At 47.6% G+C, this 25,671-nt stretch overlaps 1 protein-coding gene across 1 annotated transcript in view; it reads left to right on the forward strand.

The window, feature by feature from the left end:
• The window catches only part of fat3b (FAT atypical cadherin 3b), a 45,280-nt gene that overhangs the window by 4,932 nt on the left and 14,677 nt on the right, over nucleotides 1–25,671 (forward strand). Inside the window, exons 3-31 of the mRNA XM_088279628.1 lie at nucleotides 320–454; nucleotides 923–1,124; nucleotides 6,775–6,893; nucleotides 7,821–8,019; nucleotides 9,575–9,636; nucleotides 11,270–11,584; nucleotides 12,255–12,465; nucleotides 13,198–13,269; nucleotides 14,349–14,485; nucleotides 15,044–15,319; nucleotides 15,398–15,608; nucleotides 16,139–16,353; nucleotides 16,428–16,586; nucleotides 16,974–17,095; nucleotides 17,164–17,346; nucleotides 17,514–17,628; nucleotides 17,695–17,961; nucleotides 18,043–18,393; nucleotides 18,735–18,908; nucleotides 19,036–19,566; nucleotides 20,498–20,862; nucleotides 20,947–21,100; nucleotides 21,613–21,720; nucleotides 21,783–21,966; nucleotides 22,456–22,676; nucleotides 22,756–23,208; nucleotides 23,392–23,526; nucleotides 23,675–24,020; nucleotides 24,868–25,064. Of these exons, the coding sequence (XP_088135754.1) occupies nucleotides 320–454; nucleotides 923–1,124; nucleotides 6,775–6,893; nucleotides 7,821–8,019; nucleotides 9,575–9,636; nucleotides 11,270–11,584; nucleotides 12,255–12,465; nucleotides 13,198–13,269; nucleotides 14,349–14,485; nucleotides 15,044–15,319; nucleotides 15,398–15,608; nucleotides 16,139–16,353; nucleotides 16,428–16,586; nucleotides 16,974–17,095; nucleotides 17,164–17,346; nucleotides 17,514–17,628; nucleotides 17,695–17,961; nucleotides 18,043–18,393; nucleotides 18,735–18,908; nucleotides 19,036–19,566; nucleotides 20,498–20,862; nucleotides 20,947–21,100; nucleotides 21,613–21,720; nucleotides 21,783–21,966; nucleotides 22,456–22,676; nucleotides 22,756–23,208; nucleotides 23,392–23,526; nucleotides 23,675–24,020; nucleotides 24,868–25,064 (6,219 nt within the window). The remainder of the gene's footprint in view (nucleotides 1–319; nucleotides 455–922; nucleotides 1,125–6,774; nucleotides 6,894–7,820; nucleotides 8,020–9,574; nucleotides 9,637–11,269; nucleotides 11,585–12,254; nucleotides 12,466–13,197; nucleotides 13,270–14,348; nucleotides 14,486–15,043; nucleotides 15,320–15,397; nucleotides 15,609–16,138; nucleotides 16,354–16,427; nucleotides 16,587–16,973; nucleotides 17,096–17,163; nucleotides 17,347–17,513; nucleotides 17,629–17,694; nucleotides 17,962–18,042; nucleotides 18,394–18,734; nucleotides 18,909–19,035; nucleotides 19,567–20,497; nucleotides 20,863–20,946; nucleotides 21,101–21,612; nucleotides 21,721–21,782; nucleotides 21,967–22,455; nucleotides 22,677–22,755; nucleotides 23,209–23,391; nucleotides 23,527–23,674; nucleotides 24,021–24,867; nucleotides 25,065–25,671) is intronic.

The following is a 25,671-nucleotide window of genomic DNA, read 5'->3' on the forward strand; positions in this document are numbered from 1 at the left end:
AAATGCAGACCACTCAGATACATTAGTCAGTATAACTCGACTTTGATGCGGGCACCGAGTGTTCAATGAGGGTGTGAGAGTGAACGGATGCATGTTTCTGTACGTCAGCCGAGATAGGCTCCAGCTGTCTGTGGCCCTAAACAGGATAATATTATATAGAAAATGGATGGATAGATGGAAAAAAGGATTATCTGCTCTACATATGTCCTACATATTTCTGTGCTGTACTTACTGACTATTTGTGTGTGTGTGTGTGTGTGTGTGTGCGTGCGACGGGGTGGGGGGGTGCGTGTGTGTGTGTGTGTATGGGGGGGCGCAGATGGACAGTACGAGTGGCTTTTTGAGGATCAGGAAGGAGCTGGACTTTGAGACGCAGGCGTTTTATAACCTGACTTTGCTCGCCGAAGACCAGGGAACGCCCACCCTCAGCAACGTGACGTTTGTGGAGGTGGAGGTGCGTAACACCCCAAAAAATTAAGTAAAATCTTCAGATTGAAAATTGTGTTGAAAAAAATAAACATACACTTTAATATGATTTTTCACAATTGTTGAACCCGAGAAGCTGGAGCTTTTCAATCATTCTTGTCAGCGACAGCGTCATAAAATTCTCTTAATAAGGCCATGGCTGGGAAATATCCCGCTTATCCCAATCTGTTGCATCATCCTCGTTCATGCTGCCAGTTGCACATTTCTCCATGTCGCTGCTGTCCCTATTTTATCAGTCCATCAAGATCTGAACCACGTTTGACTTTATCTCTCTCGATTCACATCTTTTGGACTGATCACTCTACGCAAAATGTAACAAGTCTATTTTATCAAAGTAAGGAGTAGAAACCGAAACATCTCAAAATCTACAACATTCCAGTAACCAAATAATTCTACCTTCATTTCCACCTCTGTAACTCGGTCAACTCCTTCCCAGGTGGTGGACGTCAACGAGAATTTGTACGCGCCATACTTTGCCGACTTCGCCGTGAGAGGCTCGGTGAAGGAAAACTCCCGGGCGGGCACCAGCGTGCTGGCAGTGGACGCCAAGGACGACGACAAGGGGAGGGACGGCGCCTTGAAGTATTCCATCCGAGGCGGCAGCGGCCTGGGTGCCTTCACCATCGACGAAGACACAGGTCGGACACCCCAAATCCAATTCACATCCAATACGAGTCGTGCGTCGCACACGATGTTTCGATTTATTTGTAATTGCTCGCTTATTAAAGTCCTGTTGTGCTTCGCAACTCAACAGCTGTGGCATACACATAATCAAGGGCTGCGTAATTACTTGATTTATATGAGCGGGATGCACGACCTTTGTATAACGTTTAGGCGTGCCGTCGCTGATGGTATACCTGAGAGGAGATGATGAGTGACGTCATGAGATCATTATTTTAATGAGGACAACATGGCAGTCGCACTGGCAGAGCTTAGGGCGGGTGTGCCCTGCGACAGAGCCACAATGCGGATCAAGGCTTTCCTCGATCTGTGGAACTCTATCTCGTCTAAAAAGAAAAAAAAAGCCAAACGGTGTTCACGCAGTGCGCTGGTGTCACGCTCGGCATCCGGCGTTGGCTTTTGCTGTACATGACCTCCGCTGGCACACGTGGATTAGATGAAATCCCAGGATTTCTCGTTGGCCTCCTGCTGAAAATGCCACGCATGTCTGCCGATTCCATATTTGCATAAAGGTTGAGTGTGCAGAAATCTTTCTCTCTGCTATCAGAGCTCATTTTCTTTTTTTTTTGTCAGCTCTCGCTGCAAACAAATCACATTTCATTGTCTGTATGCTCCAAGATTTGCCTCCAAAACTACCTCCAACTTTTCACGTGAGCGCGAGGATTCCACTGTGGTGAGATTGTCTCAAGCGCCAATCTAACATTGTACAAAGTGATGTGATATGACAAGTGGATGTTTTAGTGCGATATAAAACGATACGGTGCGATACAATGTGATCATCAATACGATACTGTATGATACAATACATTATATTGTAGGATTTCAAATCGGTGCAATAAAATCCTCTCTCGATAATGAGATGCGATATAGATTGAGATAATATGATGCAAAAAATTTTGAAGAAATGTTACATATGGTAAAGATACAATGCGATACAGTGGAAAATATGTGACGCTTTGATACGGCGAGGCACGATACGATATGATGAAGTATCATTTTCCGTGCGATACAAAATATATGACAAAACAGTGCACACTAAATTTTACTATAACAAGATAAGAACATTGTAATCTGCGTTACATGGCTAAAAACGTATCAGCCTTCCCATGTCCACGGATATACACTTTTTGTTTATAATCTACACTTATATGATGTACACTTGGAGCCTCTCTCATTTTGACTCTTGCGCAAGGTCAAGGAGAACTTTATTATCCCCGCGGGGGTACTTTGTAGCAGCGGCGGCAGCTCAGCACACAGCCATCAAACAAAGGCGTCTCACAACAACAAATAAAATGAAATAATACAGAGCTTGCTCGGTGTTAATTTATTGTTTTGTCTTCTCATGTAAAACGATCAGCCGTTAGCGAGCGTCGTGTCGGTGAAGCGATAACAATCATCGTCGGGACACTTAATAAAATTGAGCGTGGCCGGGATGGTAAGCAGCTCCTCTCGTCTTGTGCGCTCTTCAGTGTCCACTGAAGGACCGCGCTGACCTTTAACTAGGCTAATTAGTATTGACTGGCCCGTCAGAGGAGAGCAATCAATTGACACACACACACACACACACACACACACACACATACAAGGCCTGTTGGCTTCAGTCCGCATGTTCTCTCGTTGTACGCTATCGATAGTCCATTCAGAAAAGGATAATTCGGTACAATACAAAAATGAAGACTGCACCGTTTTGACATCTATTTACCAATACCGCATTATCCCCCAAAAATTCTAAACGTTGCAAAAAAAAAAAAGTAAAAATCTCAAATAAAAATCGATCGTATTTTAAAAAGTCAAGTGAGAAATGCGTACCCAAAAATATTAAGAATAATTCATGTAAAAACCTACAAAAATATGAATATCAACTAAATTCTAAATCGAAATAATGTAAATGTAAAAAAATAGAAAACAAAATGTAGAAAAATCAGATTTCTATGAATATGGAAAATAAAATGAATAAAAATAAATGAAACAAAATAAATCATAAAAGTAAGCCACCCAAAACAATATCTGAACACGCACACGCACACACACTATCCAAATGAATAAAAATATGTAATATCGGTCGCTAACCAAAACAGCAACACCTTCCTACCAAAGCACATAAACATCCTCCCGAATGCTATTTAATTGTTTTGGGTTAGTTCACACAAACATTTCCTACCTGGGCGCAGACAAAGATGTACCTGCCAATTTTGTAGAAGCATTCCAATAACTATTTGGACAACTGCATAGCTGTATACCTTGAGCTTGCATTTATCAAATGCCAAAATATTTGGTCAACCTCATCATATGCCACAGTGAGCAGAAATCTAAAGTTGCTTTTAAACTTAAAGATGTTTTCCACCTATCTGATCCCCTGCAGTAATGTGTAACGATGCGCGCTTCCGTTATGTACCTTAACATTGCAAAGTCAGTGAGGCACAAAGCGAGCTGGCGGTGAGGCTCGGATTATTCCGGGGGAGGTCCGAGCAGCGCCTGTCGGAGCAGAAGCTGAAAGAAGATTGCAGGGGAGTGCAGGGAAAAAAAGAGATACCTTATTACACTTTCTTTTTTTCAAACGACTGTTTGACATGTTTCATAGCCGTCGTCCAACTTTATCTTGGAAGAACACGATCGGTATTAGTTACTGTTTGACAGCACTCCCCTGCTGTCCCTGTCGTGAAAAAAAACAGCAGGATTTTAATGACTAATTTCATTTTATGATGAAGTGAGTTGTGGAGTTTCATGTGGTATTTGGTTTTCTATACGAGGAGCATTGGGAGGGATGACCGTAATAAAAAATGGAATTTAGTGGCAAAAAAATAAAAAAAAATCATTAAAACCATATCGCATAGTATAGTTTCAATTCCCTCCCATTCCATTTTTGTTTTGTTGTGAATGTGTCGATTGAAAGCAAATAGCGCGTATCTCTCTTCCTCCTCGACGTCGGCTCACGTCGAGGCAATTTCCTCAAGTGTTTGCACCTTTTTCCTACCTCGTGTGAAAGGCCGGCCTTATCGTTCCCCTTTTCAGATGACTCACTCCTCCCATGTGTATGCAATGCAAAGATCCTCCTCCGCTCTATCTGCAATAAGCCGCCGCTGCCGCCGCCGCCGCCACAACCTCGCTGCTGTTAAACCACTGGGCGACGATGAAATTGGTATTCACATCATCTGTTGAGCGCGCCTCTCGCTCCTTCGCATTAGCGAGCCGTTTTAATGTGCTCCGAGATTGGTCGGAGAGCATGTTCTTGGGAATTGTGATGCGTAACATATAGATGTGTTGTGAGAGGGGGGGGGGAAATGCATGTGGCAACAGCTCGGTTTGTTGTGGAGCGTGTTGTTTGTGGTGAAAATGAAGGCTGTCAAGTCACATTTGTATGAAATCGGCAGGGTGCTCCTCCACTTGTTCAAAGAGCTTTAAAAAAAAAAAAAACGGGTGTGTGCGTTTCTTCCCTCCTCACCTCCTCTCTTGCTCTCTCTCTTGATAGAAACGGGATGCACTCTAGAAGGGACAAAGTCAAGGACGAGCTCACAAGAGCGCGTCGTTACAGCTGACAAAAACACTCTTTAAACAGGGCGTACATGCCTCCGAACGCACTTCTTGTCTTCAACAAGGCACAGGACACAGCCCGTGCATGTTCAAATTCGCCCATTTGTGATCATTTTTTTTTTTGGGGGGGGGGGGGCATTCCATTCTGGGGACCAATATCTACCACGACGAATTGACCTCCCCAATTAAAAGGAAGGCACGTCAATAGTACACTGGTGCCTTGAGATGCAAGTTCAGTTTGTTCTTTGAATCGTATCTCAAATCACCTTTCCCAATTGAAAAGAACTGAAATGCCATTTATCCGTTCCAGCTTCCCTAAAACCCCCAACACATTGTATTATTTTTTTTTTCCACAAGAAAAATATCACAGTAAAATATGCAATGGTAATTTATGCAAAAATGTTTTGGTTACTAAACAAGCCCACCTGAAAATTTAAATGCTTGACCTTACTTCATTTTTTTCCCCCGGCAAATGTTTGCAAGTCATCACGATTTGTTCTGAATTAATTGCTTTTGAGTGTTTGAAATCCATTTCTATCTTTTTGAATTGCTCTCACGATGTAGTTAATGATTTTTTTTTTTTAAATAATGGCACACCAAGACTTTTTGAACATTTCTCTGATAAATGATGAATTTTCAGCGGGACTTAAATGCTCTATCCAACTTGTGATGGATTGATTAATTAACTGGCATCCGACTCCGACCTCAATAATCCTCATTGGGATCCGCACCTTCATAGGCGCACACACCTTTGCATATGAATGCATTCCAACACTAAGAGTCATGAATTATTCACAGAGAAATTAAGGATAATGTGATGTTAATGGATCTTACAGAAGTCCACTAACATTTCCTGCACTTCCCTTCGCCCCCGCTTGAACTTCTCCGTCAAGTTTTTCCAGAATCATCCAATTTGGTTTTCGCGGAAGCCGACTACCACGCAAACAAACGGTGACGGAAACGCACGGTTAACTTCCCTGGGGGGTGGCCATCATGGCGGCGCGTCTCAACACTTTTGTTCATACGAGCCTATGCAAAGGCTGTCAGTCAGAAGGCCCAAATTCAATGCAAAGTCTGGCATGGAGAGCGGAGCAGACAGTCCATTAAGAGGTCGCACCAGAGCTGTCAGCTCCTCATCTTACTTGAGGCCACTGACACATTGGGGGTGTGTGTGTGTGTGTGTGTGTTGATTTGCGCGTGTGTTTGTGACTTTATTGGTGTTGGCACAAAAGTAACAGCAAGCGAGGGGCGAGCCGTGATTGGCCGAAGTTTTGAAGGTGACCAGGCGGCGCCGCTAATGGCCGTGAATGTCACCGCAGCCGTCAGTATTGAGGGTTTTTTTTTTTTGTGGGCAAATAAATTCAAACCCTGCTCAAGGGATCATTAAAATGCGAGTCAAATTTAAAATGTGAACTGGGAAATAATGCGGCAATTAGAAAATGTAATAATATTTTAATGAATTGTAGTAATAATATAATGAACGTTGCAAAAAAAAATCAGTGCTATCGTTGAGGAGTTCACTACTCGCCCTAAATTTAACTCATTTACTGCCATTGACGGCTAAAGACGTCAAAGATCTTTTTTCTTTACTTGGGAATTGCTAAACATGCTAGTGGTAATTGTAGCAACCAGAAAAATACTTAAATATCCCGTATGAGCGGAAAACTTTGTTTTCTCTGGTTTTGGTCAAATCTAAATATAACTTGAAATTTTTTTTTGAACGACTTAACAATATTCCTCAACACACAAAAGTGGCAAGCAGCTACGATTGGCCGAAATTGCTGAACGTGACCACAGTGGCGCCCCAAATGGCCGTGATTGTCATTGCAGCTGTGAATCTTTTCGAGAAATTTGTTGTTGCTGATCTGTGGGGTTGGGGGGGGGGGGCTATGAGTTGGCGTCCTCTGGGAAATTACACTCAAATTGTTTCCTGCTTTGGGAATTAATCCTCTGCGTGACAACCACGCACACACACACACACCCCCACCCCCACGCACGCACACACACACACTCAGGAACACACAAGCCTGATTGTTATATTCCTCCGCTGGTATTAATATGTCTTCCTTCCCGCAGGGGTGATTTACACGGCAGGCATCCTGGACTGCGAGAGCAAAGACTCCTATTGGCTGACGGTCTACGCCACAGACAGAGGGGTCACGCCGCTGTCGGCTTCCGTCGAGGTCTTCATCCAGGTAGAATGCGCTCGCTCTGCATGACAATTTGAGGCCTTGCCGTGCAGGGATGCACCTTTTACGTATGGATGCTTATACACTCGCTGGGCACATTCATCAAAAGCACCTTGAGACGCTCAACTGAAAAGCGGCAAAGTGCAAAGTATCCCGCCGGGTATCCTTGCATGCTTTAACTGTTGTATTTATTTTTCATTCATCTACTGTGGCGGTTCTCAAATCACACTTTGAGAATCGCTGCTTGAAACAATGGCGGGAGATTGGTGCAGCATCTGCAGTGATGCCGACTGTATCGGTCTGCGGCGGTGACGAAGGAGCTGAGGGGGGAAGGTGAAGCTCTCCGTTTAACGCTCCATCTACGTTCCCACCCGCACTCGACTTAGGTCCACAAATACTTCCTGTTAGCAAATATCAAAATAAAAACTGGAGAAATTCCTTCGACATGCTCATCTAATTGGATAACGTCACTTTTATTTTTATTACCATCTAATTGCCTTTTGTTGATTTTTGAAAGGACTCGTATGCCTGTGCGAACGGCTGCAGAGCTTTATCCCCAAACTCAATGTTGTGATCTTCAGCGTGTGAACGAATCGGCACGCTCTTGATTGTTCCGCCTCAGTATACAGCACAAACATGACACATTCGAGAGACTTTGCGGTTATGGCACTGTTGTTGTTGTGCCTTCGGGGGCTTGATTGGTCGCACACACACACACACGCGCACCCCCACACCCCGAAACACCAAGTTTAATCAGACACAGGTGCTCCTCAATTACCCGCCCAAGCGTCTCTTCTGCACCGTGTTGCTCGCGGGCCACGCTCGTAAATATTCTGCCCGCGTGCACGTCGAACTTGAGGAGGCTCGTTCGCGCTGCATTGTTGCCTTTTATGTGCTCTCTCTCTATCTATCTATATATTGTCTTCTCGTCAGGTGGAAGACGTGAACGACAACGCGCCGCTCACCTCAGACCCCATCTACCACCCGTCGGTGATGGAGAATTCGCCCAGGGACGTGTCGGTCATCCGAATCCAGGCGCAGGATCCCGACCTCACCGCCACGCCCAGCCGCCTCGGCTACCGCATCACTGCCGGCAACCCGCAGAACTTCTTCTACATCAACCCCAAAACAGGTCAACTAAGTCATTTACACGCTGCACATTGCCGCAAAGGTCAGCCATCCGATTGGTCCGACTAAAATGGAGGCAGTGACAAGCGATCGACGCCGTGAAAACGTTTTCAGTCATATTTTATTCCCCTTAAATATCATACAAGCGTAAAAAGAAGCGAATATCGGTGCGATGCGCCAGAGGGGTTGCACTTTTGCCGCCGTCTGAGCCATCCTGTGTTATTGTTGTTGTTGCCTTTATCTCTTGCTCGTCGTATCATTGTCGCTGTCCCGTGATAAATGGACTTTTACGACATCCGGCACCGTCTCCCAACCAGGATCCTATAAAAGCGGCGGATTGATATGATAGGCGTGTTATCGCAGCGCAACGGGACTTTAGTGTGTGTCAGGTGTCCTGCAACTTTCCGTGGTCCTGCGCGGAACTGATTGATGTGTCCCGTTCGACCCCAACGCTTTGATTTGTTTTGTGTGTGTGTGTGTGTAGCCAAGCACAACACAAGATTGAAGCACTGCTCTCTGCTTTAGGAGTGCTGACAACCCCCCAGACCACCACTACCACCCCAAAACCACTTAACCCTCCCTCACCCCAAAAACCACCCGCCCTCCCTCCACTCGTACTTATCCTCCTCCTGGTTTTCTCCCTCGGCAGGGGAGCAAACACACGAGATGAGTGTTGACACAGGGCCCAAGGCGTGGGAATAAGATACCATGTTTGTCCTCCTTGGCTGCATGGTACTTTTTTTTTTTTTTTTACGGAGCATTCGTGGAATGGAACTACTTAGTTATTCACAGTGCAGATATTTCTGAATGACAGTGCAAAAAGGAATGAAGTTAGCAAGTGGGATATAAGTGACTTTCTTGTGTCCGTGTGTGCGTGTGTGTATATTTGCATGCCGATTGTGTGTATGTGAGCAAATGTCTTTCCACGTGTTTATTTTGTGATTATGTTGACGTGCGAGCGTGTTTGTGCGTGCCTGAAACACGCACACGCAAAACGATACTAATCCTTGTGCTTTAAATCCGCCGCCCAATGAATTGGCTTTTCATTTAAGTGTTATTTAGCTTGCATGTATTAATTATTGCCGTGTTTTTTTTATGCATATTCGTTCAAATAGACCTTACTAAATATGTCTAAAAGTGAAGCAGGGGTCAATGTAGTGCCGACTCGATTAGATTTTCGTGGAGGATTAGGAAGTCATTCTTATACTTCCATACTGCACACCACTCGAATGTTAATGCATGGACTCGGGGGGTCTATAATATTAATGCACTTGAGGGTGTGCGTATATATACATATGTATACACGAACAACTTCTACTACACACACTGAGCAGCAACACATACAAGCAAAGCATATTTTATATTTTACGCAGGCATATATTCTCTCTCCTCTGTGGGAGCCACGACTACTCCTGGAGTTATCTCAGTGCTCCCTGGCATGTTGCGGCACAACATGTAAAAATTCGAACCCACCTGTATTTTGTGAAACCCCATTAAAAATGATTGTTTAAAAATGTTTGACACCGTATAATGACTCGCGTCTGTCTTATGGCCGCCAGGCTTGATCACCACGACGGCGAGGAAGCTGGACCGAGAGCAGCAGTCGGAACACTTCTTGGAGGTAAAGTATGACCGGCTCAGGGACTCGGGGTTGCGCTGGTTTGTTTATCTTTCGTCGCCACCTGCCACGGGGCTAACACGGCAGACCGGCTGGAGGACGAGCCAGACGCCCGGTCCCCCAAGCCTCCCTCAGACGCTGATGAATGCCTCCGGTTTGGGGCCCGGGTGTGGGGATTTCTTAAATGTAATCGTTCATCATTGGTTATCTCCTTGTCTCGGGCCGGTGAGGACTTTGTATGCGTGCGCGTGCGTGTGCGTGTGTGGGTTTGTGTGAGAGTGTGTGAGTGTTAGATAAGTGCAGACATTGGGCGTCGCGATTAGCATTTGCGCTGGCCGCGCTGCATGCAGATGAAGCGGATAATCGCACCGTCTCCACTTCACAGGAAAAACTTCATCCCTGCCGAGATGTTGAACGCAACTTATTAACCGCTGCAATGAAATGAAATAACACCCCCGAGTGACCCCCATCGAGATGCTTATCTGTCGCCCAATGATATCTCAGCCTCGGCGCCCGGTGAGAGGACACCGGGGAAGACAATAACGTCATATACGCTCACTTCATTAGGTCGACAATTGAATGCGATGCAATACAAGAGATAATTCTGTCTGTTTAAAGACGAATTTAGACAATTATTACAACCAGGAATATTTTTCCAAATCCAGCCCCTTTTTGTTTTCGCAACATCAAATTTGGTCAACATGCATCGTAAATTTAGCCATTAAAAAAAGAAAAAGGTTTGGGGAACATGGCGCTAAAGTTCGATGACTCGCCCTCAAACATCAACATTCAGAGGAAAATTTTGCCCCTGAAGCTAGTTTCCCTCAGGAACCCGAAATTTGGTTTGCACAAAAATTAATGTCAGGAAGTCATGCCAAAAAGAATCATGAAGTCTCGGGAAGAAGGCAAAGCAGAGCATGATGGTAAAGTTTGAAGTCCCGCCATCATTTTTTTTTTTTTCTTTTTTTTAAATAGAAAGTTCCCACAATGAAGAAAGGATCAGGAAGTCAAATTTTTTTTCTCATTGCATTTGGGAGAAAGAGCAGGCCCAGTGAAGACATTTTGTTTTGAAATAATAACATGACATTATTTTTTTCTTTTTGGGCGGGGGATGCAGAATTCCACCCCCGATATCTAGTTTACCTTAGAAACATGAAATTGGGTCGCCTCGTCTATCACGAGTAGACCCACAAAAAAGTCTCAATCAACCATGGCTGCAAAGATAAAGGAAGGCTTCCATTTCAGTTCCGTGCATACATATTGGGTTTCATTTCCAGGCGGCCAAACTTTTTCCGAGAGCTCCGACTTCCTTCAAACTCCGCATGCTCACTTGAAAGTGAATGGACATAGACAGTCGGAAACGGGCTCTCCATTTAAGACCCGCAGTGTGAGTGTTGGCGTGTAGAGCTTCGCCCGGCCGAGAGTGTAATTAAGAGTCCAGTCAGCAGTCAGGCAGCTCGCACTTGTGATGTGATCCAATCGATGTTGTGATGAGACCTTTGCCTCCGCCGCAGGCCTCGCTAATACAAAGAGATTTCCCATGAGCTCGACTCCTCGCCGCCGCCGACGTGCGTCCACTAAAAGCGCACCGAATATTCCACAGCCACACGCGCGCTCAACCGTGACCGTCTCCTAGGTGACGGTCATCGACGGGCCGGTGACCACTCGCCAGTCCACCGTGTGGGTCATGGTCCACGTGGAGGACGAGAACGACAACCCGCCCGTCTTCCCGGAGGTCACCTACCGCATCCGGCTGCCCGAACGCGACCGCAACCGGCGCGGCGAGCCCGTCTACCGGGTCTTCGCCCACGACCGCGACCTGGGCGCCAACGCCAACATCAGCTACAGCATTGTGGACGGCAACCGGGACGAGACTTTCAGCGTGGACCCGCGCACCGCTACGGTGGTGTCCAAAAAGGCCGTGGCGGCCGGCAGCTATCATGTTCTCACGGTAGGTCCGACACTTTTTCATCAGGCATAAATCCATATTTTATCATCCCACTGCATCTTTATGAGTTGGCAAAGATACATTTGATAACCCGCCGATGGAATTGCTTTTTTTATTTCTGTTTTCTTGCACTCAGTCACGGCAACGGAAAGTTTGTTTGGGGCCTTCGTATACAAACAAATGTCATTGTAATAAATGAGTCACTTTTCTTCTTTTTACTGCAGACGTTAAGCTTTATGTCTTTTCTGACTCATCAATGATATGTTGCGCCTGTGTCGGAAACTAAAGTGCACACCTCTGCCAAGGCCCAAATATGTATTTTGCATCCATTTTTCTGGAGGATTTTTGAGTCGATATTCAAAGACGAACGTGTCGTAGAGATTTTGTCATAAAACCGAATTTTTATTTTATTTTTTTTTTAGTTATTTTTGATAATTCAGCCCCCGGAAACCAGTTTCCCATGGCAACTTAAATTTTGGTCTGCGTGTCTGTCTCTTGAAGATGCGCAAAAAAGCTCCCGTCTTGCTTTTGAAGCAGAACCTTAACTCATTTACTGCCATTGACGACTAAAGACGTCAAAGATTTTTTTTTACTCGGCCGGTAGTAATGATTTAAATGCAATGAATCAGTTCAACGTGGAAGAATCCACTGGTGACATCACTTCCCGTTGCAGATCAAAGCGGAGGACGGCGGCGACCCGCCACTGTGGGCCACGGTCAAGCTTCACGTGGAGTGGATCGGCCGGCCCGTGGCCTCGCCGCTGCCCCTGCTGTTCACCCAGCGCTGCTACAACTTCTCCGTGGCCGAGACGGCGGCCGTGGCTCAGCCCGTGGGCGTGGTCGCCGTGGGCCAGCCCACCACCCCCATTTGGTTCAACATCGTGGGTGAGGCCACGCGCAGGAGTTAATAACGGAAAATCACCCTGACCGTTTTCCTAAAAGCAACATCGGGTCGTAGCCTGTCAGCATCGATACTGCTTTCTATTTTTACATACGCGAGCAGTGCGTTCAATTTTATTTATTTATTTGTTCTGATCTGTGAAGTGACAACATGGAATTGATTTTGATGACCTATCACTGCGCTGGTTGTTCTCTACTGCTGCGGTTATTGTTGAAAATAATCCACACCATGCCGACGCATTAATTAAAAATGATTTGATTAATGCTACCGTGGTGCAGAGGAAACCTCGGTGTAATCGCTGCTCGCATCTTTCACTCTTCAGTGACCGCAATCTTGTTCATCGAACTTATCAGACCCAACTATTGTGTCGTGATTTGGATTTTTTTCTCAATTGGATGCAGCTATGTTTGTGGCGAGTGCTTTGGAAAGAAATTATTTTCTGTTCCCAGAGTACAAATCAAGGCTCAGAAAGATTTGATTAGTAGATAAATATAATAATTACATCTTAACCCCCCAAAAAAAATCTAATATTACAGGACTCTAATGTGGGCCTAATTAAACAATGACGAGGGCCACAAGTCGCCCCCACGCCATACTTTGCCCATCTGGCCCTAGTTCCTTCTGATTTGTTTGAAAAGTCCCTCAAACACCCCGTAGAAACGCAACACTTTTCTCCCTTCATTTCCTTTTTAATTCATGTTGTTCTCCACGTGCAGGAGGACGCGTGGCCAGAGAAATGTTCTACATTCCGCAGAACGCGTGTGGGAGGAACTGCTCTCTCGACACAGGTACGGCGAAAAACAAATGAGCCTGATGAAACCAAACAAACACACACAAAAAAAAAGTTAAATTCAGCACATCGGCTTGTGCTTTGCCACCGGCGGTGTGGATTGATGTTATTTGGAAGAAACATCCTCACACGCTGACAGCATTAAGCCTGCGAAATGGCAGCGCGTGTGATACAATGTCACAAATGAGCAGCAGGCTGTTGAAATATAAAAAAAAAAAGATACACTCCAATTCAGACATTTAAAGTATTGAGCTAAAACCAACTAAATAAAACAAAATCAATCTTTTCTGTTTCTGGAAACTGCTTGATATGTGTTGCGTACATATTTGGGAAGATGCCGGCCCGGGAGCAAAGGTCACAGCAACGCAACGGTCTGATGAATTGTGCTAAAGCGGCCAAATCTCACAAACATTCTCTAGAATGTCTTCTGACATCCGCGTTGCATCGTGAAGTGTGCCACTTGCGAGCTGCCGTTCACATCCCAAGACGGTTGCACCGTGTCGAGTCATCTGAGCTTTGTTTCTGACAGTTGCCTCACGTTTTTGGAGTCGAAATCTTCTCCTTTTTGACTTTTAATGATATCTCGTTTCGGGAACACTGCGACATCGCTCAACTCTGAGTGTGATGTTGACCATATTTTCCTGGGGGGGGGGAGGAAACAGTAACAACAAGAACCCCCAAAATAGGAAGAGGAAGCCAATCCCTGCAGTGGGCATCAGTATTCATAGGGTCGCGCTTGAAGCCGGAGCCCTCAGATATGTGCAGGGATGAGAGCGAGGATGGCGTTGAATAGCTAAAGCATATCAATTCTCTCTCTCTCTCTCTCTGTGTGACTGTAATCAAACATTAAGCCTATAAACTGTACACCGGCCCGGGCCGCGAGGTGGCTGGTGTTTGGCGAGCGATAAGGCAGATGTTGGTGAGAACGCTAACGGCTCCCGGGCTGACGGGCGGCGCGTTGTCGCGTTTCACTTCACTTTACTGCGCGCAGCCGCCGGGCCCAGATGGCCATAATAATTGCCCGGTGAGGTCGAGACGAGAATGCTAACATGCTCATATACGCGTGTGTGTGTGCAGGTAGCTTCGATATGCAGTTTGACCTCCAAGTCGGCGTGGGCACACTCGTGGTGGCCAGGCCGCTGGATGCCGAAGTGCAGGCTGTCTACAACATGACGGTGCAGGTGACGGATGGCACAAGTGTTGCCACCACACAGGTACACACAAACACACACACAAACACACACACACCTATATATAAAACAAACATGATTTTATATGGCTGTAGCAGAAATTTTGTTTGTTTTCGAGCATGCTTTTTTGAGACTTTTTTGTGGGTCTGGTAGTGTGAGACACGCCCACCAAATTTAATGTTCCTAAGGCAAACTAGCTTCGGGGACTGAATTTTTAAGATGTTTGCTTGATCTCGTGGATTTTTTCATGACAAGTAGTCAATCGTGGCTCAGCCCACACACAATTACAAGAAAAAAATTTTCCCTTTGCTCATGTCTCTCGTGTGCAAGTTTTAAAATTTTCTAGTAATATAGGAGAAATTCTCAAGGACATGTTTGGTTTTGAAAGAGCCCTTGAAATGGACTCAACGGAGCCAAAAATGACAGCTTCAAAACAAAATGGCTGACTTCACTTCCTGTGACTTTTTATTGGCTCGACTCAAGATAAACATTCCAAATTTCATGTTGTTAAGTGAACCGTCGTTCAAAGGCTGAATGTTCCAAAGTGTATTTATTTTAGAATATGTCGCTGTGCCGTGTCAGGTGTTCATCCGCGTCCAGGACAGCAACGACAACCCTCCGGTGTTCTCGCAGCCGGCCTACGACGTCAGCATTTCCGAGGACGTGGCGGTGGACACGGAGCTGCTGCGCCTGCGCGCGTCCGACATGGACGAGCGCAGCCGTCTCAGCTTCTCCATCTACGGCAGCGTGGACCCGGCTAGCATGCGGTTATTCCGGGTCAACCCGGGCACCGGGGCGGTCTACACGGCCGACCGACTCGATTACGAGGCCCGGACGCAGCACATCCTCACCGTCATGGTGAGCTCTTGGCGGCGGTTTTCGCATCGCTGATTTGGTCTCGTTTGACATACCTTGTGGTCGGCTCTCGCTCTTCAGGTCAAGGACCAGGAGTTTCCATTCAACCGGGACCTGGCTCGGATCCTGGTGGCGGTGGAGGATGCCAACGACAACGTCCCGTACTTCACCAGCACGGTTTACGATGCCGTCGCCTATGAATCGTCCCCCGTTGGGACATCAGTCCTGCAAGTCACGGCACTGGACAAGGACAATGGCCTTAACGGACAACTCACCTACACCGTACAAGCAGGTTGGGATTTTTATTTTCTGATCTTTGATTTGTTTTGATCCATCTGTTTACTAGACAAATTTTAAATTTGGTGGCACTTGTCTCAAACACGTCCCGTGTCCGAGTTGGTCGTAATTAGACAAAATCTCAAGGACAAGATCACTTTGGAACGGGGGTGGGCAAAGTTTTTAATTTGACAGAGGGTCCAGACCAGGAACAGATGGATGGAGTGTTTTCGTAAAATAAATGAATTTTAAATGAAAGTGAACAAAAGCTTTACAACAAAATGTCTTTGACACACCACAGTATTTAGAAAATCAAACATGAACAAGGTTTATTTATTTCATTTTTTTCAAGTTCAGCGGGCCGGATTAAAACGTTTAACGGGCCACATGTGGCCCCCGGGCCGTAGTTTGCCCACCCCTGCTTTAGAAGGACGCCTAAGAATGGTCCTAATGAGCCTGAGATGGGCGTTTTAAACCAAAATGGCTGACCAAGTTTGTTTCGTTTCAATTCTTGCAACTTTTCCGTGTGCTTGTGTCATTCCTCAGGCAACACGGGCGGCATGTTCGGCATTAACAACAACACGGGCCTCATCTTCATTGCCAAAGACCTAGACCTCACTTCTGTGGGCTTTTACACGCTCACCGTGCGAGTCACGGACGGCGGCTTTCCGCCGCTGATGGCCACCGCTTCCGCCCGTGTATCCTTGACGCTCTCAGACTTGTCCAGACCAAAATTCTCCCAGAAGGAATACCAGGCCGAGGTAAAACATGGCTCGATCTGGGAGACCCGGAAAATGAGAACTGATTGATTGTTTTTTTTTTTTTTTTGTTGCAGATCATGGAAAACAGCACGGCCGGGGCGATCGTGACCACAGTGAGCGCCTTGAGTCGCTCTGCACTCATTTATGAGATCACCAGGGGCAATGAGGAAGCGTGCTTCTTTATTAATCACCACACGGGAGTCATCAGCATGCGCAAACGTTTTGACTTTGAGGTCAGTTCATACTCGGTGGACTCCTTCGGTATTGCGTAGGTTAACGATCTCAAAATACGACACTCCATGGAAAAATTGTCCACATTTTTGTGGGTTTGAAGTTATCTCTTAAAATCTAATGAATAGTAACTTTTAAAAGACATGCTGGAAACCTAAATATTTGTTCGGAATATTCGTCAGGAATAGACCCTCGAAAAAGTTACGAGAAACCTCGCCTGAAAATACACAAGTCAATCATTTTGGTTTGGATTGTCAGCCTCCAAAGCCAGCTTAGCTTGCCTTATGAAAACGAAATTTGGTAGTCTTGTTTATTATTCGGCCCACAAAATTGTCATTCGGAAAAATTCCCGTTTGGTCGTGAATTTGTGGTGTCTTTGCTTGGGTCAGAAAACGGCCTCCTACTTCCTGACGGTCCGCGCCTCCAGCATGGCGGGCGTAGAGGCCAGCGCCGCCGTTGTGGTTCAGGTGGGCGACGTCAACGACAACGAGCCCATCTTCCAGCAGTTAAGGTATCAACATCCCGCCAACTCGATGTGGACCCGAACTCCTGACCCCGCTGTTGGACCTCCTGCGACAGGTACACGGGCGCCATCAGCGAGGCAGCGCCTGTAAACAGCGTGGTCGTCGGGGACGACGGCAACCCGCTCGTCATACGGGCCACGGATGCCGACCGCAATCACAACGCCCTGCTGGTGTTCCAGATCATAGACGAGACGGCTCGCATGTTCTTCAGCGTGGACCCTGGGACCGGTTCCATCAGGTAGATGTTGGCTTTTTGAAAATTGCGCAACCAAAGCCAGTCCGTGAGATTTTGTCGGAAGCAACCATTGTCCGATTGCTACCAAATGTGAAAAAAAAAGTTTCATCAGACAGGAAAGTGGCCAAAGTCAGAGTTTAACGAAACATTGTCATCTTCTTGTATTTAAGGACGATCGCCAGTGTGGATTATGAGATCTTCCCCGAGTTTGTCTTCAGGGTTCACGTCCGAGACAGCGGACAGCCGCCTAAAAGTGCCGACAGTCCTGCTGTGGTGTTCATCAAGGCGAGTGGTCCTTTCTTGACTTTTTTTCCTCAAGCCAATTAACTCTTACCGGCGTTTGCATTTCAGGTGATCAACATCAACGACTCGCCGCCAAGATTCTCCCAGGACATGTACGAGAGCATCCTTCTGATGCCCAGCTACCCCGGAGTGGAGGTCCTCCGCGTGGAAGCCTTCGATCCCGACGTGATCTCGGACCGCGACGACAAGACTCCCCAGCTCGTCTACTCGCTGGTGGAGCGCAACCTGGAGCACTTCTCAGTGGAGCGCCGCAGCGGCATGGTGACGGTCATCAATCAAAACCTCAGCGAGGACCGTTATCGATTCAACGTGAAGGTGGGCCAATCGACGCCTCGTTAGGCAGGAGCTAATGGCGACAAAATGGCCGCCAAAAAGCTGTGCTTGTCTGTGCTGCAGGTTTGGGACGGACGTTTCTCCAGCGTGGCGTTGGTCACAGTGCTCGTCCGTCAAGCCATCCACAGCGGTCTCTCCTTTGCCGCGCCGTTTTACGTCGCCACCGTCCGAGAGAACGCCCGCAACGCCAGCGTCCTGGCCGTGGTCAACGCCGCTGGCCAGCGCCTCAACGAGCCGCTGAGATTCACGCTGCTCAACCCCGGTGGGCTCTTCACCGTGAGGCCCACCTGCGGGGCTTTGCTCACTGTCGGACTTCCGTTTGACCGTGAGGAACGCGACAACTACGAGCTGGTGGTGGAGGTCCGCAGGGAGGAGGAATTACTCAAAGTGGCCAGAGTCGCAGTCAGAGTACAGGTGAGGATAAAATGTCAGCCGTTCCAAGACAAAAAGTCTCAAGAAGCAATTCAATTCCTGCGTCACCGTGTTTGACAAGTCGCCATAAAACGTGGACATTGTTATAAATCAAAATCCTTTGGGAATATGAAATTTGATATGTAGACACACAAAAGAGTCTCAAGAAGCCGTGCCTGAAAAGACAGGAAATCGGCCATTTTGTGGCATGCATATCTCGAGCAGACTCCCACCAAATCATCAAAAGGCACAGAAAGTCCGCCATTTTGGTTTGAAATGGCCATTTTTGGGTCAAACTTTTTCCAAAGCATTGCAAGCTTTCTGCTCTTTTTGTCTCCTTCCAGGTTGAGGACGACAATGACAATGCCCCCGAGTTTGTGAACCTGCCATACTACGCCACGGTGCGGGTGGAAGCAGAACCCGGCTCGTCCATTTTCACGGTGACGGCCACTGACCGCGACTTGGGCGTGAACGCTCAGGTGACCTACCGCCTCAAGGACCCGCACAGGAACTTTCAGGTAGGAGTCACTCCTGGGCTACTGGTGGTACCCGCTTAAAGATGCAGTACCGTCAAAAAAAAAAGAATTGGATTTTTGCTCTTTATACCCTTGAGTAACCTTTGGTCTGGAACTTCTTATCGTGCAGGTGAACCCATTGACTGGTGAGCTGACACTTAAGCGAGCCTTTGAGGCGGACCTGTCCAACGGCGAGTTCAAGGTGGTGGTGGTGGCATCGGACGGCGGCGCCCCCTGTCTGTCCACTGAGGTAGAGCTACCGGTCAGCGTGCTGAACGGAGCCATGCCGCTGTTCGACAAGCCCTTCTACGGCGTCACCGTGCCCGAGGACGTGGCCGTGTCCACCTCGCTGCTGAGCGTCAACGCCAGCAGCCCGACGGGACAGCCCATCATCTTCACCCTGGCCGCCGGAGACCCGTCGCTGCAGTTTGACGTCGGCTTCGACACGGGCACGATCAGCGTGCTCTACCCGCTGGACTACGAGACGGCGCCATACTACCGCCTCACGGCCAGGGCCACCGACACGCTGACGGGCGCCAGGTCCGAGGTGGACGTGGACGTGGTGGTGCTCGACGTCAACGACAACGCGCCCGCCTTCGAGAAGCCGGCGTACTTGGCCGTGCTGCCTGAGAACGCCATGATCGGAACCAGTGTCCTGCAGGTGCACAATCTTGATTGTTTTCTATGAAAACAATTTTTTTTTTTAAATATGTTGTGCTGCTACTTTTATTTTGAAAAAATACAACTACAGAAGAAACTTAATTATTTGTAAAAATAAAACTTTTTATCAGTACTAAATTTCTAAAACTTTTTTTTTTTTACTTTTTATCTTCAAAAGATATGATTTTAATCTAGAATTTAAACTATTTTCTCAAGAGATACAAACACATCTGCCTTTTTTTTTATCTCACTATAAACATATAGGCTAGCACATGCGGCCTATTGATTTTCAGCTTTGATTATTATTCCGCCGTGGATCCGCGCAAATTTCCCCGGAAAGTTCCCTGAGAAAGCATCTGACCTTTTCCAAATAATAGAGCGCCATTGTATAAACATTTGCACAAGGCGACGTGTAATTAAACTGTCTGGACTCACGGAGACGATGTCATTACACGGTAACACGTCATAAATCGTGAGCAATAAAGCTCATTCTTACTGTTGTTGTTTCGGAGAGCGTTTGCTCTATTGGCTGTTTCTTCTGCCACTAAAAATCCGTTTCATCTTTTCCGGATCCATCAGGGCTCTCTTCCAATGCCAAAGCGAGAGCGGTATTGATTTTTCGGTAGGTCAGGGGCAGAGTTATCGCAGCCATACATTTATGCCAGTCCGCTGCTTTGTGCCAGTAAATCTCATCAGGGCAGGACCTTCATCACGCTGAAGATGCTTGGTCCGATCTGAACTTGTGAAGTCGACTTTATATTCGAGTTTGGTGTTTTAGCCTCACCCATCCGTCTAGTTTGTGTGGTTCAACTTCAAACGGAAATGGACCCCTGTGTATTTTCAGAAATTGGTTCTTGAGACTTTTTTTTGTGGGTCTGCTCATGATAGACATGTCTACTAAATTTAAAAGTGTCATCTTGGGTTCGTCGCAGGTGTTTGCTCAAGATCAAGACTCGGACAAGAACTCCTTGGTGAGCTACGAGATTGTGTCGGACGTCTACAACAGTAGCGCCTACTTCCACGTGGAGCGCGACAGCGGCCTCCTGCTGACGGCGCGGCTGCTGGACTACGAACGCATCCAGCGCTTCAACTTGGTTGTGCGTGCGACCGACGGCGCCGAGCCGGCGCTCAGCAGCGACGTCAGCGTCACAGTGGACGTCGCCGACACCAACGACAACCCGCCCGACTTCAGCCAGACGCTGTATGAGGCCTTTGTCAGTCAGCTGGCACCGCGAGGACACTTTGTCACCTGCGTTCAGGCCTCGGACGCCGACATGGGCGACGCCCAGAGGCTCAGGTCGGCGTGACGATCAAGTGGGGATAAAAAAGTCGACACTACACCGATCAAATGCCGGCTTTTTTTTTTTTTACCTTTCCCCAGGTACAGCATCCTGTCTGGCAACGAGCGCATGACATTCTCCATGGAGGCGGAGAGCGGCGTTCTGCGTCTGTCTAACAAGAGGCGACAGGGCATGAAGCTGTCGTATCATCTCAACGTGTCCGTGTCTGACGGCGTCTTCACCAACACGGCTCAGGTGACGCCGCCGTCCCGACCCACTCGCTCGCGCAATTAGCAAACGCCCGCCATTTGGCGAGCATCTCGACCCGAGCCCGCCGAGGTTAATGCGTGTTCTCGTCACGTCGGATTTACCGACGGGGGACGGCTGCCAAGTGGAACGCTTCGTCTCGTGGTTTCTGCTGCATCGGCTGTTTTGTAATTGCCTATATTAAGCGGGAACGCTTCTCGAATGGCAATAAGAGGAACAACTGCGCTTTATTGCAGCGATGGGCCCCAAAAAATACAAAAAATGTCCAACACAAATGCTTTTGATGACGAGGCCAACAGTTTAGTGACGTTACAACAAGACAGAATATTCACGGACATTAGAGCGTGGCATCGCTCGACAGAATAAAGAGGAGGAAGGCAAATTCAATTTTGGAGGGTGCCACGATTAAACTCATTTACTACCATTGACGGCTAAAGACGTCAAAGATCTTTTTTTTTTTTTTAACTCTGCTGGTTGTAATTGAGTAAATTGATTTTCAGGTCGTGGTGTACATGTTGGGAGCCAACCTGTACAGTCCCGTATTCAGTCAGAGGTTCTATCTGGCAGGGGTCCCAGAGAATGCAGCGCCTGGTTCAAAGGTCATCCAGGTAGGTTCAGGTGAGATGACGTCTCCTTCCTTCACGTGAGCTGCTCAAGCTATGCGTTGCAGGTGCGCGCCACCGACGAGGACTCGGGTCTGTTCGGCCAGATCACTTACTCCTTCGTCAACGACTTCGGGAAGACTCGCTTCGCCGTGGACGCCGACGGGCTCATCACCACCACACAGAGGCTGGACCGAGAGGACCCTCTCAACAAAGACATCTTGCTCACGGTCATGGCACTGGACGGAGGAGGTACCGTCGTCATCTTCATGTCCAGAACTTTAAATGTCTGGTGATGATCCACTTTGACTTCGTTGATATCATTGAATGACACCGTGACCTTTTCGGACATCGCAGCATCACATCGTCGAATGTCAGTGTGACGTCATAGCGTGATGTCATGCCGTGATATCCGAGGGTGCATTGTCAAACATTTTCGAATGACATCATGACGTCTAAGTCACGTAATAGAATGTTGTCACCTTCATTTGATGAATTGTAACTTACGAGACTGTTACAAAAAAATATTTGAATTATTTCAAAAATGTGTCTTTGCAAATGTCGTATTCTCATTGTGGTACCCTTCGCTCATGGACCATCTTGGCGCCGATAGTGAAATGAGATTATTTCGCAGCATTGCAGGGAGCCGCTCGATTATGCATTCACTTTGTGTGCCGATAATCAGCTCTCAGTCGCTGCGGCCTGAGTCCACACGGGATCGATCCATATGTTGATTTCCAGGCCGGGCGTCATTCTGCACCGTGCGAGCGGTGCTGGCGGACGAGAACGACAACGCGCCGCGCTTCCGGGCGGTGGAGTACCGCATGAGCATCAAGGCCGACGTGGGCAAAGGTTCACTGGTCACGCAGATCCAGGCCAGTGACGCCGACGCCGGCGCCAATGGAAGGATCGTCTACTCGCTCTACAGCGAGGCGCGCCTGTCCCTGGTCGACGTCCTGGAGGTCGGGTCCAGTTATTAAACCATTCGTACCAAATGCTTTGTTATGGAAACGCTGCTGCCCGTGTTCCCCCGTTGCGCAGGTGGAGTCGGACAGCGGCTGGATGATGACCAAGAGCTCGGTGTCCCACCTCCAGGGCACGGTGCTGTCCTTCTTCGTCAAGGCCACCGATTGCGGCTCGCCGGCCAAACACTCGCTGGTGTCGGCCTTCATTCACGTGGTGCCCCCCGCCGCCTTCATCCCGTCCTTCAGCCAGCCCCAGTACTCCTTCACCGTAGCCGAGGACACGCCGGTCGGCACGGCGCTGGGCTCCGTCTACATGGGCCCGGGCCAGAACGCCGCCTTCTCCGCCGTGGCCGGGGAGACGGCCGACAGCAACCGGGGCGGTACCTTCCTGGTGGAGGCCGACACGGGGCTGGTGCGGCTCGTCAAGCCGCTGGACTACGAGCGCGTCCCCGTCTACCGCTTCAAGGTGGCCGCCGCCGCCCGCAGGGACCTCATCGAGGCCATCACCAGCGTGGATGTGGAAGTCAAGGTCGGTGGGGAGAAGTTTGCTGAGCGTTATGACAAGAGCCCCATTAATTTTTAGCTATAGCAAGAACTTTTTTTTTTTTTTCCATGTTATAACAAGATTGCGTTATAAGATCGTTATTACAACATGCGGTGCCTGCAAACTCTCCCGATTGAAAAAAGAAAACTCTTCGGCGGACTGCGACAGGTCATGGACGTGAACGACAACGAGCCGGCGTTCGAGACGGACACGTACGTGGCCACGGTCATGGAGGGCATGCCGGTCGGCACCAGGGTGGTCCAAGTGCGGGCGCTGGACCCCGACTGGGGCTCCAACGGTCAGGTGGGGCACTGACGTGTGACAATTGTTTTCATGCTCGCTTGCAATTTAAATATCTGTCCATAGGTCTAAGCGTCAATACAAATTCATTTGATCAAATTGATTGATGATTATTCTGGTCTGCGAAATGACGGTTCACCTTTTTCCGCAGGTGACGTACAGCCTGGAAGAGGCGCCGTCAGTCGCCACTTGCGTGTTCTCCATCGACAGCAAGACTGGCTGGATCACCACCGCCGCCCCCGTGGACCACGAGGCGCGCTCCAGCTACAGCTTGCGTGTTCTGGCGTCCGACCTGGGCGAGTCCCGCTCGCTGCGGTCCGGCGCCGCCGTCACGGTGACCGTGTCGGACGTCAATGACAACCCGCCGCGCTTCCGGCGGGAGTTGTACCGCGGCGCCGTCAAGGAGAGCGACCCGCCCGGCGAGGTGGTGGCCGTGCTCAAGACCAGCGACGACGACGGGACCGACCAGAACCGCATGGTCAGCTTTTACATCACCGGTGAGGGATGCTTCAAATGCCACAAACCTTTCACATTACAGGAAATTTCAATCTAAAAAAAAGTTACAAATAAAAGTGCATTGGGCGTGCAGATCCAAAAATGTGATTCGATATGAAGAGATTTAGTGAAATAAAATGTCAAACTATTTTCAGCATTTTCCCTCGTAGGATGTTTAGCTTTACTCCTTTAGTGCCTTGACGTTTATCCAATTTCTGCAATTTCTGTTTGCTTTGTGATGAAAATCCATCCCCCAAAAGCGTTTCAAGCGCTTCCCTTTTTCTCATTTTTCCTCATTTGGAGCCGCCAAGTGATTTCTTGTTTGCTCATTAGTCTTGGCGTCCAAATTCTCGTGTACCTGATTGTTATTCTGCAGCGAGGCCGACTCTTTTGGATTAAGAGAAAGGAGTTTAAAACCCTTCCTGGGATTTAGACGAGGCAGCCGCGGCGGCCTTGTGAGACTTGTTATTCTTGGCGGGACGTGTTTTGTATTCGGGATAAAGGACGTCGTCGACGTGCCGCCGTGTTTTCCTGCCATTTCGAACATTCGCTGACCTAATGGAGGCGCTGTAATCAAAGGTCACACGCGCAAATGCCGCCGACACCTCGTCTCCACGGCAACGCGATTGATGCTTTTCCACCGTCGACGGCTCACTTCTGATGTCTTTGTTGATGTTTGCAGCGATGCTTCGGGTCAAATTGTCACGCGATGCCGGCGAAACCCGTACCTTTGCTACGTTGCTTTGTGAAAGATTGCTTTTAATTTGTCTTAATTGTTTTTTTGTGACAACGTAAAGATGGGTTTGTCAGACACTCCCTGACTTGAGGAGGCGATGTGTGTTTTCTCAGGCGGCAACGTGGGCGGCGTGTTCGGTCTGGCGCTGGTGCAAGGCGAGTGGAAGGTGTACGTGAGCGGGCCGCTGGACCGAGAACGTCAGGACCGGTACTTGCTCAACGTGACGGCCAGCGACGGCCTCTACGTGGCCCGCGCCGCCGTGGAGGTCACTGTCATGGACGCCAACGACAACAGCCCCGTCTGCAACCAGGTAGGCCAGGTGGCGCCGAAAACGGCGTGACCACACTGTGGTTAGATTAATTCATTTATTTATTTATTTATTTTTATTAGAATAAGAACAGACATAAGTAAACAAACTAATGTGCATGTTGATTTTGATGTGATGACATACTTTATATAATGAAGTATAATTTTTGAAATACTAATAAAGTCACTACTAATTTCATCTAAATGATGGATATAATAGCAAAAAGAAAAAAAAATTACACATTTTTATTTAGATTAGTATGAGGTATGATAATCATAATTTTCATATAAATTGGTTTAAATGCTGTTTCTATTTTAATAATAAAAAAACAATATACTGCATAGATGTGGATTGGGATAAAAATTGTATGTATTGCATTTTTTTAATAATAAATTCTCCCCCTATTGAAATAATTTAATAATTTTTCGAAAATTTAATGTAAAGTATACAGTAAATAAAAATAACATTTCCCTCCTGGTAAAAAATCCACATAATCATCCAAAAATATTTGGGTTGGATTAAATGACTGGGCTGAAAAAAAAATGTCCATCTTTTCCTCACATTGCATGATTGAGTTTGTGCCAGGATAGGAAGACCTTGGCGGAAGTTT

The sequence above is a fragment of the Idiotropiscis lumnitzeri genome, chromosome 17 (assembly GCF_059441095.1).
Source record: "Idiotropiscis lumnitzeri isolate Australia: NSW breed Sydney's pygmy pipehorse chromosome 17, RoL_Ilum_1.0, whole genome shotgun sequence".
NCBI lineage: Eukaryota > Metazoa > Chordata > Actinopteri > Syngnathiformes > Syngnathidae > Idiotropiscis > Idiotropiscis lumnitzeri.